General features: G+C 45.1%; 1 protein-coding gene across 2 annotated transcripts in view; it reads left to right on the forward strand.

Annotated features, from left to right (window-relative positions):
- The window catches only part of SLC1A7 (solute carrier family 1 member 7), a 632908-nt gene that overhangs the window by 404476 nt on the left and 212069 nt on the right, over positions 1–16363 (forward strand). For both annotated transcript variants that reach the window (XM_085600158.1, XM_085600159.1), the window contains exon 6: positions 6658–6757. In XM_085600158.1, the coding sequence (XP_085456284.1) occupies positions 6658–6757 (100 nt within the window). The remainder of the gene's footprint in view (positions 1–6657; positions 6758–16363) is intronic.

A 16363-nucleotide genomic window follows, 5' to 3' on the forward strand; every position in this document is an offset into this window, starting at 1 on the left:
TTACAGGGCAGGGGTATGATCTTTAGCCCACATGCCCCTTTACCCATCAGGTCTTTACCATGAAATTGTGTGGTAAAGGCATGCGTGGTAAAGTCATGCGTGCTAAAGAAGCAGTCGTGGTACAGACCGCGTGGTACAGGCATGCATTGTTCAGGTATGCGCACGCAATCTACCTGGTAGGACAGTGCTTTCCGGGAGCCCATAAGGGTTGAAAAGCACACATTCCCCCAGTTTATTTTGTAGCCAGAATAGCTGAACATTTCCAGAAGCGTGGCTTGGGGTTCCGTGACATAAAGGAGAATATCATCCATGTAAATCTCCCAAGAAGCTGACAGTGATAGAATCTTCAACCCCCTCTGGGAATCCCACCAGTCTCAAAATGTTGTGCTGTGCCCTGTTTTTAGCGTCGTCAGTCTTCCACACTAGGCCCTTTGTGATGGCCTTCATTTCCGCCAGGTCTTTTCCTAGGGAAGGTGTTATATCTTCAAGCTCAGACACCCTATTCTTTGCAGCTGTCACACGGTCTGTGGCATTTCGCATATCCTGTTGCAGAAGTGAGACTTCAGACTGTACTTCACCAATCCTGGCTTCTAGGGCCATCCTAGATGTTTGAATCACAGCCAGTATGGCTGCATTATCGGGCACTGAGGGAGCCACTTGGTCATCCGGAGGAGGATCAACCACCTTAGTGTACCTGTTAATTTTCCACTCGTGAGGTGGTTTGAGATCTTTATCCTTTGACATCGTGGAAAGTCAAGTGAGGCACTCACTATGTCATCCGTTACCGCTGCCATAATCAAGTGCAGGGGTAAAGTGGGAGTTAGGGGCGAAAGGAGCAGGCCTCCACAGAGCGTATTTCCAAGGTGACAGTCGCCTGGAAATCTCTACTCTGCTGAGTCTCACAGCCGCCACACAAAGCCATAGGGGGACAAGGGAGAAAACCTCCCGCAGAGGCTCCGCAGAGCATTCTACGATGCCCCTCAACACAGCTCCTAGTCATGGTGTCCTCCACCTTACTTCCTCATAACACCCGTGCTACAGACCCAAGCATCCTGCTCCCCATCCTTGCCCATTCCTTTTCTTTTTAGACTCCTTCCTGAGCTTTCTCTTCCTACCACTTCCTTCGTTAGTGGTGAAAAACTCTCCTACCCTGCACTGACAAGAGCAGGGTTCTTGCCCCTTGATACCTCATCTCCATTCAGTCTTAGTGCCTCTTATACTAAGCTAATGTTTTGCCTCTTCTGATGTCAACATTCTTTCCCAGGCTCCTTCTACCTGGGTGATTGTAGTTGCATTCCTTTTCTCCCCTGTTCCCTCTCCCAATCCTCTCTGTGGGCCACGCTCTCTGATAAAGTGCAACCTGCTGCCACTCCTGTGCTTCTGCACTGGCAGGCCTAATTATTGCCTGCAGCACCACCTGACAACTGGTCCCATGAGCCACACTCGGAGGGATTTCAGTTGTGCCAGCAGAAATCCTCTGCCTAGCTTCCTAATCAGGCATTGAGGATAACCCCCCTGCTCCCTTTGTCCCACTTCTTAACCAGTCACCTTTTGGCATTTTTTTAAACTCTTTTTCTTGCATGTTTTGGCACTGCATAATACGGAACAAACATGTATATAATCATCGGATCTTAACAGACAATTAGTTTTGTCACTAAACATCCCAGTATCCCACTCACCACCCCCACCCGCTACAGGAATAGTGTCATGCATTAACTTTAATGGCTTGTTCCCCTGTGCTGCCGGGGAGGTGCAGATGTTGCCTCTATATGTGTTCCATTTCCCCCAAACCATATCCCACTTTTTGGGGCATCCTCTGTTTGTGTAAACTGCCCGCTCAGCTAACATATACCAATCGACATCTCGCTCCCACTCCATTATTGTTGGCGGTTCAGAAACACCCCATCTATGAGCGATGTTACGCTTTGCAAGGATATAGCCCGTGACCGCCCACAGTTGGTCTAGGTGGCATCCCAAATATTAAGCAAGCAGGTCTTGGGGGACATAGTCTGAGTCATCCCATATACCTCACTGACCACCTCGTTAACCGCTTCCCAAAATATGTGAATAATTGGGCATTCCCAGAGTGTATGGTAAAATGTGCCCATTGCCCCACACCCCCGTTTGCATTCTGCATTACTGTATCGACCCATCTTGAACAGTGTGGTGCATGCGATGTATGTGCAGTGCAAAATGTTTAGCTGGACCAGTCGCAGTCGTGATGGTATGGCCACCTCTCACGGTGAGGAGAGCGCATCCCACCAATCCCCTTCCTCTAATTCCCGCTGATCGATCTGCCAGCGTGCATTTAGGCGCTCCAGCGGGACTGGTGAATTATTAATTACTTCCCTATAAGTGAGTTTGATTACTTTACTTTCCATGGGGTCTGCAAGCAGTCTATCCTGAAGTGGTGTCGAATCCGGGACCTCGTCTACTTCTTTAGTTGCCTCCTGCAAGGCATGCCGTATGTGCAGGTATCGGAAGGTTTCGCACATGGACAATTTATATTCCTTTTGTAGTTCTGCAAACGTCAGTATTTTCCCTTTCTTTACTAATCGCCCACTTGCAATATGCATATGGTGTCCCATTTGTCGAAACCTTTACTTTTACTTAAGTTGCCCAATATAGCTGCGTGCCATAGAGGCGTCATTTGTGTCAGTCTATTGCAGCAGCCTAGTTTCTTAATGGTGGAGTGCCATAGTGCCTTTGTTAGGACAGTAGGGACGGTGAACTGTTGTCTATGTGGTTTTGTGTATAGTCCCTCTCTATATCCCTCCACCCCCATCTGCCACGTATCTATCTGACACGCTGGGTCCAGTTGTACGCCATATACCCATTCGTTTATGATTGAGAGGTGTGCCGCATGATAATAGTAGCGGATATCTGGCAATGCGATTCCCCTGTCATACGGTCCCTGGACCAGTTTGGGCCCTGCAGTACGTGGCCGCTTACCATCCCAAAGCAGGCTTCTAACTTCCCTCTCTATTGCCTTAAAATATGTCTCAGGCACGCTGTAAGGGGTATTCTGTAGCATGTGCAAGAGCCGAGGCAGAGCCGTAATTTCATATAGCGCTGCACTTCCTAACAACAAGTGAGGCAGCGCTCGCCAGTGACGGACATCGCTCTGCAGTCGAGTCAAAGGGCCGAGAAGGTTTTGGTCGTAGAAGAGTGATGGGTCAGGCATTGCATATATGCCTAGGTAGCGAAACCCTTCTGTAACTACAATGGCTTCACATTCTGCCGGCAGGGACGGCGCTGGCCCCTGGAGCAAATACACAACCGACTTAGACCAGTTAGTAGTGTACCCGGAATATCTGCCGTGATTAGAGCAGATCTGGAGTATTTTGTTAATTGAGGCAAGGGGGAGGCAATGTATAATAGGATGTCATCTGCATAAAGTGAAATTCTGTCCACCCAATCGTTGGCCCATTTCAGCCTCCGTATCAATGGGTCTCCACATATCCAGCACTCGAGAGGCTCTAGGACAAGAGCAAAGATAAGGGGGGACAGCAGACAACCCTGCCTCGTACTACGGCGCAAGGGAAATGTTTTGGATACATGCCCATCTACTACCACTTGTGCAAGTGGCTCATCATAGAGGAGTTTGACCCATTCGAGATATGTCATCCCCAGGCCATACGCTCGAGGACTGCAAACATATACGGCCTCTCGACGGTGTTGAAAGCCATACGGGCATCTAGAGATAGTATGGCTGTGTTTTCACTGATGGTGCTTTTCCTCGTAAGTACTCCGTTTAGCCGGCGTAGGTTTAGTGCAATGTTACGGCCAGGCATGAACCCAGACTGATCCGGGTGGACCATTTGTGTGACTATGGGGAGCAGTCTTTTGGCCTATACTTTAGCAAGTATTTTGGCTTCCACATTTAACATGGATATTGCCCGGTAAGAGGTAAATTCCTCTTCTGGTTTACCTGTCTTGCGGATTAGGACTATGGAGGCAATCATCTGGTCCCTGGACAGCTCACAAACAGTTTTACTTTCAAGGTACACATTTAGGAGATGAGGTGCCACTTTGGAATATGTGGTTTTGAGGAGCTTGATTGGGAGGCCATTTGGCCCTCCAGCTTTCCCTGACCGTATGCTGAGTAATTTCCTCTGTGGTGATGTCCGCATCCAGTGCCTTCTGATCATCTGTGGTCAATTTTGGGATTTGTATGTCAGTAATTATCTCCCGTACCTCATCTATGGTGGCCGTTGAGCCGGGGGAATAGAGTTGCGCATAATGACACGCAAACCCATCTGCTATTTGTTCGGGGTTCCGCAGGTACGTCCCACTCTGCCCATGTATTACTCTAATCCACCGCTCTGCTCTTTCCATTCTATCTATCCATCCCAGGAGCTTACTGGCTTTGTCGCCTTGTTCATATATTCTATATGTTTTGGCCCGCTGCTTCCCTCTGGCTCTTTCAGTCCTTGTATTCTTTCCTTTTGAGTTCTAAAATGTGATGTTCAGTCCCGTCCTGAGTGCCCTCCAAGGCCTGTTCCCTTGCCAGGATGTCCTGCTCTAGTTCCCTTAGTTGTTTATCTTTTTCATTCCTACTGCCCACTGCGAGTATGTTTTGGGGGAAAAGATGTCTTGTTAGCATGTATAGTAGATGCCTATATTATATGTGGCAGTGTACGTATGTCTGGCAGAATGCTTGGGAACCAGTAACCAGTACGTGCTGTGACCAATTGAAAACCTGTACAAAACAATTGAACAGTGATAAACCCCTCTTAACTTGCCCATTCATCCCCACTCCCTGCCTCCCTGCAAGATGAACTTCAAACTATCCGCCACCCCAACTTTGCAGAGCACCCATCGCCCTCCCTTCCCAATTTCGGGGGAGATGTGAACCATTGAGTCTAGATCCCCTGATCCGTTAGGACCCGCATGCCATTATATCAAACAGTCTGTAATTATCTGTTTACAAATTGTATACTCAGCCGGTCCGGCTCGAGAGCGCCTCTGCTCCATCTGTTCACTGACAAGCGATCACGTGGGTCGGTCATGTCTCTCACGTAACACTGTTTAACCATGCGCATTTAAAGTTCATATACATAGTCTCTGGGCCTTCCATCTGTGTCTCTGAGTGAGTAATTACAGCCGCTGTGTCATGCCGGGCCAGTTTATCCGCTCTCCATTTAATCGGCGTGGGTGGTGTCACTCTCTTCTCGATCCTGTGTAGCCACTTTGCCATTCTTCCCTGTCCGCCTCCGACACCTGATGAGTTATTTGGGTCTCCCACCTGCCGCCATCCATAAAGCCACTCCCAGGCAGTGGTTCCGTGAAGAACCGTGCTTTTCCTTTGGACTCTACCCTTTCGTGGGGAATAGCATAGCATAAGGCAATGCTCTGTCCCTCAGAGCTGTTTGACTTCAAGGAAACTTCTGCGTTGCCTTTGGACCTTGATTGTAAAATCCAGGAAAAACATGATGGTGCTGTTATTGATTTTAGAGGAGGGGCACACCGCGCAGTCTGCAGGCTCACATCCCTGTCACGTAAATTGAAAACCCGGGCCAGTATGGACCTGGGAGGCTGGCCCGGTTTAGGTTTACCCCCAGGTACTCGTTGCGCTCGTTCAATAGAGAAACATTTTGAGAGAGTCTTGGGCTGCAGACGTTGCGTGACCAACTACTCCACAAATAAATCAGCGGCATGACCTTCCTCTTTCTCAGGAACCCCAATAATTCTAACATTATTCTTTCTAGCCCTGCCTTCATAGTCTTCGAGCTGGTCCGCAAGTGCCCAACTGGTAGCTTGTAGTTCCTGGATCTGTTTCTCAAAGTTCTTAGAGGTATTGGCGAGATTCTGGATTACTCCTTCCACTTCTTTCATTCGCTCGTCCATTTTGCAAAAGTCTGCCTGGATGAGGGCAATTTTTATGGAGACGGAATCGATGCGAGATTCAAGTGATGTGCGCACAGCTGTGACAGCCGAGAGAATGTACTGCAGCGTAGGTGCGTTTTGCGCTGGAGGTGCGTCAATTGCTGCCTGCGGCGTGTCGGTCTCTGTATTGGTTCCATCATGAGGCTTAACCTTTTGGCTTCTTTGAAGAGATTGTGTTCTCCCATACCTTAGTCCACATTCTCTCCTTTTTTGTCCTCCCCGTGCAACATCGAACCAATGGAACCCCTCCATGCTTCAGCTGTAACAGCCCACTTGACCCCATGATGGTACTGCCACAGAGGTGAACAGGCCAAAAATGCAACACCCACCCCCTGCAGCGACTGTCGTTGTGACACAGCCCACCTAAGGGCATCAACACCTGCTCCACCCATGCGGCAACAAGAGATCCTCTCAAGCGGCGTTTCTCAGCACTAACACCGCAGCCACCTCCCGCTTACTACTGCCACAAGTGATTCTCTAATACTGCGTTCCTCCCAATACAACCTCCCCTACTCACAACCTGACACTATCAACCAATCCTCTCCAACCCACACAGGCATACCTTCCAACAGAAAGAACTGCTGAGGGTGGCCAGTGATCAAAAAGGCATCCTCCCTCCTTACTCTTCCCTAGAAACCCTAGCACCAAAGTCACTCAAACCCCTCCCCCACGCCTGCCTGCCTGCCCCACCACCTGCTTAAATACCCCATGGTTGCCTCCTTCCAACCACTTTATTATTAAAAGTACACCTCTCTTTTTGTGTTACAGGTATAATGCTGGGAAGGATGGGCAACAGTGGTGTCCCTGTGGTCAGTTTTTGTCAGTGTCTAAATGAATCTGTGATGAAGATAGTAGCCGTTTCTGTGTGGTAAGTAACAGTTTCCTGTTTTCAGAGTGATTTGATGTTTTTCAAAAGTAAAATCACATCTAGAGAGGTGGTTTTAAATGGATACAAGCAAATGGGCCTTACGCGTGGTTATTACGACGATGTATGTAGCTTAATGACTGAATAATGTGTTATTTTTATGAAAGATCCAGAAAGATGCTCTATCTTAATTGCTTTCCCTAAATCAGCAATAAATGATGAGGTAAAATGCAAACATTTCTTTCTTCAAGGAATCTGTTGCAGCAGTTATCAAAAAACGTGCAACCTTGATAGAAAATAGCTTGCCTCATTTCATCCTAATCTTAGTATTTCGTAGCTAATTCAAGTATAATTGTGACTTTTCTAGCATGGTGACCAGTCTAGAACGACTTTTTAAAGACAAGGTGTAGTAGACTCCCATAGAAAATGTATCTGCCCCCAAGGTGTAAGGGAAATACAGTGTTACTGGAGAGGGCTGTTGAAATTAAATTGACAAAGGGATATGCAGATGAAACTTTTATGTAGGTGCGAAAGAAGGCCCATTGAGCTTTCAGATTCCACTAGTCCTTGTTCACACATTCAGGGATAAAGGATCCTCTGCTATTGTGGGAAGATTGGTTTTGCGCCTAACAAATGTTAATAATAATAAAGTAATTTAACAGCACAAAATGCATTACCAATGGTGAAAAAAACAACAAGTGTGGCCGATTTCCACTATCATAAATAAAGGGATATGAATCAAAAAGTGCTGATGAGGTGAGCCCATGAAAAATGCAGTGAACATCCACAAGTATGGATTTTTGGGAGTATTGACAACTTTTTTTCAGGTGGAGGGGCGCCTGGGCAACATATGTAAGATTATCCTGTTTAAAGAAGGTGTAGGTACCTCTCCAATATGAAAGGGGTGCTTCCGTGGGCTACAGGAATGTGTTTCTCCAGGGAAAAAAGTATTGCTCCTGGAAAGAAAAACGTTAAATGAGCAGTTGCATATTTCTGCATGCTTAACTCAAGCAAACATTCCACCTAGTGGGAAAATCTGCAGGAATAAAATCTGGGAGGCATGAACTCTCCTGTAATGTATATGTCTGTTGTAGATCCTTTTATGAATCCACAAAATGATGGTAGTCTGCGTCATTGGGCCTTTGTGAATCAGTCCTTTGGGATTAGCGTCTTCAATTAATGGTTGATATGATTCATGTATTTGCTTTAAAGTCTTTTGTTTATGTAAGAGTATGTGCAGTCGCCTGGTGTTTTGAACCTTTGCCAGGTTTGATTTGCTTTGTTCCACATGGATTGGTTGTATTTCAGCTTTGTGTCATGATTTTATAGCAAGACCCAAGGCATGCATTTTCTGCGCCTTCAAAGCCTGACAGTCACTTACAAAGAGGAATGCTCACTGAGCGAGAATTGCAATGCTGAAAAACTTGATGAATGCAGCCCGTCTGCAGACTGGAACATATCTTACAAAGGCGAGTAGAGGATGCTGTGACATCTCTCACTATGAGCTGCAAAGCTCAAAGTACCTCTTCGTCTTCTTAGTTCAAGGACCTTTTACAAATCTTGCTAAAGTAGCAGTGTAGGAAACTTGATGAAGAGTCTGAGGTACCATAGACAACTACATTTTGTATATGTTTTAAAACTATTGTTAGGTTTGACAATACGTACCTGGTGAAGTTGACTAACAAAAGCTGTAATGGGAGCCTGTGTGTGACAATGAAAACCATACTTACTGTAGCACAGGGCTGAAAGCCACCCTGCCACCCCTCAGGGGTTGCACACCACCACTCAGGAGTTGAACACCACCTCTCTGGAGTTGCACACCACCTCTCAGGAGTTGCACACCACCACTCAGGAGTTGCACACCACCTCTCAGGAGTTGCACACCACCTCTCAGGAGTTGCACACCACCTCTCAGGAGTTGCACACCACCACTCAGGAGTTGCACACCACCACTCAGGAGTTGCACACCACCTCTCAGGAGTTGCACACCACCACTCAGGAGTTGCACACCACCTCTCAGGAGTTGCACACCACCTCTCAGGAGTTGCACACCACCTCTCAGGAGTTGCACACCACCACTCAGGAGTTGCACACCACCACTCAGGAGTTGCACACCACCTCTCAGGAGTTGCACACCACCTCTCAGGAGTTGCACACCACCACTCAGGAGTTGCACACCACCTCTCAGGAGTTGCACACCACCTCTCAGGAGTTGCACACCACCACTCAGGAGTTGCACACCACCTCTCAGGAGTTGCACACCACCTCTCAGGAGTTGCACACCACCACTCAGGAGTTGCACACCACCACTCAGGAGTTGCACACCACCTCTCAGGAGTTGCACACCACCACTCAGGAGTTGCACACCACCACTCAGGAGTTGTACACCACCACTCAGGAGTTGCACACCACCTCTCATTTCCATTTCATGTCAGCCAGAAGTCCTGAATCTTCGGATGGTGTCTGCCTGTTTCAGCGTTTGTCTGTGGCATTCAGGTCTAAAGATGCCACAAAGTAGAACTGGGGAAAACTCTTGAGCTGATGCTTTGCAGCTTTATGTCTCATCCTTCTTTGGCAGACATCTTGGGGTAGCCACTCTTTGCTGTAGAAGTTTAGCTTCACCGACCTTATTGGTCTAGTACTCTATCCTAAATCACAGTAATGGACGTCAATGCATATTTGCTCTGCCTGTTGAATAATGCCTTTTTGACAAATATTATCTGATGTATGTTGAGGTTTTGTCACCCTGTTTCAGCACAATGGACGTGACTGGTACGTTTAACCATACACAAATTTGGTTCAAAATATATCCACCTAAATACTTTGATACCTTATTGTCAGCCAAAATACCTTTCAATTTGAAGCAAATTGATCATCTTTCATTCTGATTGAATGATCTACCTATTGATCAATTGCTCCCTAGTACAATGTGTCTTCTGTTTTTAAGAAAAGAAAAAGAAAACGTCAATAAGTTGAGTAGGAACATTATCCCTTTGTGTGTGTACAAAAAAGATAACTTATAGAGAGACTTTTCCCCTGTGTAATGCTAGAAAGAAGACCTTCAGTGGCACCGAGCTAATAATGGTCTTGAGGGACAATACGGGTTATGATATTGCTATGACTTTTTGCAGAAGTGGAGGCACAGCAGCTCCAATAAAGTGTTGGCAGCTCTGTACAATTGTTGCGCACTTAGAATCCAGAACAATAGAAATGCATACTCGAATTGTATTTCGAACTTAGGGCCCGATTACGATGTCAGATGGACCGCCTCCAACAGGTCATCGGTGATGGTATGCCCGACATCCAGGGCTGTGGTCTGATCGCCGGATTATGATGCTGGCGGTCGGAGTAATGTGGTTGGGGAGAAAGACAGCCACCTCCAAAAGGATCAAAGATCCCATCGGGACAGCGGTCAGACTAGTAATGCCGGAATGGCGGCAGTGCTTGCGCAGGCACTGCCATCAAGATTATGATATCCATTTCCCTCTGCCTTTTCATGGTGGTCAGGCTGCCATGAAAAGGCAGACGGAAAGGGCTCCTCTGTGGGACCCGAGGGGCATATGTGGTGCCCCCCCAAACACCCTTACACTCTGTAGAACCAAACACAAGGCTAGCGGTGGCCCTCTAGAACAGCACCGGTTTTGAAAATTACCCAATATCAGTTATGGTGATATAATTCAATCACCGCAAGTGTGCAAACTTGGTAGACACCCGCCAGCACAATGTCGTTCCAAAACACTGGAAGATATATGTACAATCACCAAACCAAATGCACCACTTAAACACTGTAAGTTAAATCATATTCAGATTCTTGAGTAGTTTTATGTTTTTACAAAAGATCCACTTTTATTTTGCGATAATTTTTACACTTAAAAATCAAAGTTTTCCAGAACAGCCGGAACAGCCGACGCGTTTCGTCCACCAAAGGATTTCTTCAGGGCTGTAACAGATATATACAAAGACGTATTGAAAACTTTGTTTTAACAAACAGACAAAACACAAGTTGACATAAAAAAATGCTTAGGATAACATCTAGGTGTTACCAGGCACATATACAAATATTTTCTTAAAAAGGTTATTCAAACCCACACAGAAAAGACATGACAAACTAAGTATGAGCCATTACATGTGGAAATCTATAAATTACAATATACAACAATAGTTTAAATAAGAGAGAAATGCATAGAATCAGTATACATATAATCATCTGTGAAAGGCTTATGGTCAAAAAAACTTTTTTTTTTTTTTTTGTGTATCAGAGCACTCCTCTCAAAATGTCTCGTCCTCAGTCTGGTTAAATTATCTGCCAAAACGAGAAAAGATGACCAAGGGAAGAGAATGAAAAAGAATTACAGAAGTAAGTATAAAAAAGTCTGAAAAAAGGGGGGGGAGGAGAAAGGATAGGATGGTAGTGAAGAGGTAACGCAGGAAAAACACTGCCAAATGTCAAAAAAATCTAAACGGCCATGCCAGCACGATGAGAATATAAAATATATACACACCAAGCGAAAATAATCAGTGTGACGTGAAAGGTATCTCCATAGATGGTTCTTGATCTTATGTTTTCAACACCAGTGCCGATATACCCAGTGATGAAATCTAGGGTCAATGTATCTAAGGAAAACAAGTACAATATATGTACGTCCATAATTAGATCAGATGCCCGATAGAGAATTGCACCAACAAAATGTAATCATGTAAACCAGGCGAGCAGAACTTACTTCATATCCAAAAAATCAATGTCATGGTTGCAAAGCCAGTTAATCTATGAGAGAGCACACATCCAAATTTGGATCAGACAATGAGGATCGATTAAAGGCAAGTATCATCCAATCAGTTTGGCTCATGTAGATCAGTGAAGATACCTGTGATGGAAGACAGACAGCATATATGTATTCCAACGTGACCATGAATATAAATTTGCAAGAAATGATAATTGAATAAAAAGTCTTATCAATCGGTGAAGGTACATGTATTCATAAAAGAGGGGGGGGAAAGAGGAGGAGGTAGCAAAATGAAAAAGGAGATCCCTAAAGCTGAGATCGCCAACATGATACGATCTGTGGGGTATTTAACGCAGAAAAAGCGGTCCTAGTCTAACGGCCGCCGTCTTGGAATGGTATTCGATACCCCTATCAGTGCATCTATAATCACAAATAAACAACATCTTAGCGCCTCCATTCGGAAGAGTTCGAGAAAGTCGATGGAGGCACAACAGGAAAAAGCCTACAGATACCAACCATACGCTCATGAAAGCCTTAATAATGTTATAAGAAACGCGCTAAGGGGCGGGTTATATCAAACATTATGACGGTGTAAAATGTGAAAGAAAGACGTTGCCTATGGCCACACAGATACACAAACACTCGTATGCTAATTCAAAAACGTCTACTCTATTTTGGATGATAAAAGTTCACCGAGCGTTACTTTCAAAGAAAAAGATTAAAACAATGGATCCTAGACCATCATACATCCAGTAATTAACGCTAAACGAGTATCTACTGAACAAGCGAGCGCTTACCAGAATCCGTATCTCCAGAGGAGGGTCAGACATCCACCCATCCAATCAGGTAGCCATCAGTTCTCCAATCGGGGGGTTCCATATATATAGGCCATGTAATTCGTCAAAAATGAAACGCACCTGGTTGTTCAAAGACCCACCCAAAGGTTGCCGAGCGACGAGAATGGCAAAGAAGCCCCCAATATCATGGGCGCCATCTTAGAGATATCGGAACGTCAATGAATGTTGATATGTGTGTACCGCAAATGTTAAAAATATAGTTTCAATATAAGTCCCCACTCAAAAGAGGAGATTCTTATTGTTAAACAGCGTAGGTCGAACAAAATGAACGTACCCCCAGTGTGTTAGCTGAACATACAAAAAACCCCGTAAAGGCAAACCACGGCGCGCGATATTACAAGCAAAAATGACTGAGCGACGAAGTCAGTTAATAAAAACTTATGAGTGGAGATAAGAGGGGAGAGAGGAATGGGAAATCACTCGTGTTGTGATCTCCATAGTAAAGCCGGTATGTGGACCCAACGGAAAATACTCCTTAATACATGCCGCCATCTTGGAATGGCCAGCGGGTCTCTTTGGGTAAGAATATAGTCCGTGTTTTTTTGCCCCTCCTAAGCCCCTCAGTTATGTGATATCTATTTAAGAGCAGGCCGTATCCCTCAATACATAAAGTAGAGGTGTATTCATGAAAATGCTGCATTAAAAACGTCATTATCAATGTGTGAAGATGCGTGATACCTGATAGCAAAACAGATATATATATACGACGGAAGGGTCAAACCTAGGATAAAACGGCGTGATCCATCCCCACATAACTAATGTAGTATGGTCAGTATAGGGAGATTTCGAGTCCCAATATCACTTCAGATACACCCATAAGAATAAGATTACTGCCTAATGTGTTTGATGGTGTATTCAATACAATGCTAAGTCAAAACGTCATTATCAATGTGTGAAACTTAATGATGCATGGTAACAGAACATATACATATGTGTGACGGAAGGGTCCATACTAGGATAAACGGCATGACCCATCCCCGCATAACTAGTGTAATACAGTCAGCATAAAGAAAAAACAACAAGTCCCAGTATCTCTTCAGATCCATCCATAAGAATAAAGTTACTACCTCAGAAAAGGATGAGAAACAACCCTTCCCAAAAAAAGAGGTGAAATAGGTTCTTGTAAGAATAGGTAATAAAGCGTCAAAAAAAGTGGGGAAGGGGTTGAGTCTAAGGATGAAAAAACAGTATAGGGGTCCAAATGTTAAGCGCCCTGTAGGTGGGGGGGGGGTAGGGATATCAGATTGCAATAAATGCATGGAGGTTCAATCGTAATTAAAAACTAGATCAGGGAATGTGACATGTAAAGAGAGATGCTCTTTAACAGTATAGAAACGATCCAGATTTTCAGAGAACACATCAACCCACTGCAAGAGAGCATACAGACATATCCCTCTTACATATATCGTAAAGGGGAGATGTACCCAGTCAGATGATACCCAAAGTATATGCCTCTAAACCCTTTTGAGATGTTAGGGTAGAGGTGTCTCCAGAATGAAAGCAAAAGGTCTGAGGGCATTTAGAGAAAATAGTGCATCTCTGATTCGCTATTATGGCCCATCTCGACACAGCGGAGTTTGCAAATCCAGCCGGCCTCATTCCTTCTCAGGGCAAGTTCCCTGTTTCCTCCTCGGGGTGACACTGGTATGTGGTCTATGCCAAAGAACCATAGTTCATTGGACTTGTGTTGTTTTTCTTGGAAGTGGAAAGTCAGGGGGTATCTGGAGTCACCGTTGTTTATTGCCCTTTGGTGTTCCTGTATGCGGGTCCTAAGTTCCCTTTTAGTACTGCCCACATATATTATGTTACAAGGGCATCCTAAAATGTATGTGACAAACGTTGTTCTACACGTTATGATGTGTCTGATCTCGTATGTCCTTTCACTGTTGAATTGGAAAGTGCGCATTCTGTTTTTTCCAATCCTACAGACACAGCATTTGGTACATGTGTAGAAACCCCCTTGGCCCTCTCTCATCCAGTTAGAATTGTTTGGCGATCTGATCAAGCTCGGGCAGAGCATATTTCTCAGGCTACGACCACGCCTGTAGGTAATTTTGGGGTTTCGTGTGATCGAGTCCTTAAGACCTGGAACATCCTCCAGGAGTCTCCAGTGTTTGCGGAGGATATTATAGATCCTGCTACTGTCTCTGTTATACCCCGTCACCAGGGCCACGGGCAAATGTTCCCCCCTCTTTTTACGTGGAGTTCTCTCCTCTAGTGTGCTTTCACGCTTGATGTTCAGTGCCCTCTTCTCTGTTTTGTTCATGAGGGTCACTGGATAACCCCTAGCCAGGAATCTTTCCTTAGTCTCTGTGATGTGGTGTATGAATGAGTCTTGGGTGCTACAGATCCTTCTCATTCTTACCATCTCCCCGAAAGGGATGTTGTTTACCACTTGTCGGGGGTGGGCGCTTTCATAGTGTAAAACACTATTACAGGCGGTGCTTTTTCGGTGGACTGTACTGTGGATCACATTGTTCTGCACAAAAAATTGGATATCCCAAAAATCTATTTTCTCCTTGTTCCAGTTTAAAGTGAACTTCACATTATACGGGTTATCATTAAGGTAGGTGTAATAATCCAAAAGGTCTGGGACAGGTCCATTCCAAATGATAATGACATCGTCGATGTACCTGCCCCAGAACAAAACATGCTCAGTCCATGTGGTTGAATGTCTACCCCAGGCATGCACCCGCTCATACCAGCCCATGAAAAGGCCGGCATAAGCGGGCGCAAACCTGGACCCCATGGCCGTGCCCTGTATCTGTTGATACCATCTATTGTCGTGGAGAAAAAAGTTTTTTGACAGAATTATGTCTGTCATCTCCATGAGCATGTCATTGTGAGCCAGGTGATCAGCCTTACGCTGACCCAAATAAAACTCCAACGCCCTGACACCAAACTCCTTCTTTATGCAGGTATAGAGACTGGTCACGTCCAGTGTGACAAACATCATTGAGTCCTGCCACTCCAATCCTTCAAATTTGGAAAGAATGTCCTTACTGTCTTTGATGTAAGCAGGTAGTCTCTGTACCAAGGGTTGCAGAAAGCCATCCACGTATTGCGACAACCTCTCAGTAGGGGAGTTGATTCCAGAGATTATGGGTCGCCCTGGTGGAAAGGGACCACCTTTGTGAACTTTCGGTAGGACATAGATGCATGGAAATGTGGGCTCCATGACTGACAAATATCTATGTTCCTTTTCATCCAAAAGCCCAATTTCCCGCCATTCGAAAAGTCTGTTATTGATATAGTCGCATAGTTGTTTGATGGGGTTAGCGGTTAGTCTCGTGTAACATGTGGTGTCCGAAAGTTGTCTCTCTATCTCCCCCATGTAGTCTGTTTTTTCCATGACGACCACGTTACCCCCTTTATCGGCCTCTCGGATGACTAATGTGGAATTTGCTTTCAGTTCCTTAAGGGCCTGATTCTCGGCCAGAGATAGATTGAATGTAGTCGTGTTATTTTTGGTATATGCAGCCTTCATGTCGTATAAATCGTGGCATACCCTATCATAAAAGATGTCAATATTGGGGTGTGTCCCCATTGGTATGAACTTTGATTTCTCTTTAAGGTTGCTGTTTACATTTAGATCTTCCGTCAAATCTAGTTCAATACGTAAATCCTCCGTATCTATTTCTGTTTCAAATTCAATCGAAAGCATGGCTTTGAGGGCATTAAACTCTGAAACCGTCTGTTCAACATGGGGTTGTTCGGAATTAGTTTCCACACGTGGAGGCAGAGTGTTTGCAAAATGATCCTTTAATTTTAGATTACGTACAAATTTATACACATCAACGAAGATATCAACATCATTCCCCGTTTGAGTCGGGCAAAACCCAAGCCCCTTACCAAGAACAGAAATTTCGTTGTCAGTGAGATCTTTTTTTGAGAGATTAACTATCTTCAATTCGTCAGTCCTGTTTATCCCAGATTCCCCTATTTTCTGATTCCTCCCTTCCTTGTTCTGGTTGTCCTCTCTGGGATTTCGTTTGCGGGTTTGTTTAAGGCGCTGTTCCTGCCATCTC

Source organism: Triturus cristatus, chromosome 4_2 (assembly GCF_964204655.1).
Source record: "Triturus cristatus chromosome 4_2, aTriCri1.1, whole genome shotgun sequence".
Taxonomy (NCBI): Eukaryota; Metazoa; Chordata; class Amphibia; order Caudata; family Salamandridae; genus Triturus; species Triturus cristatus.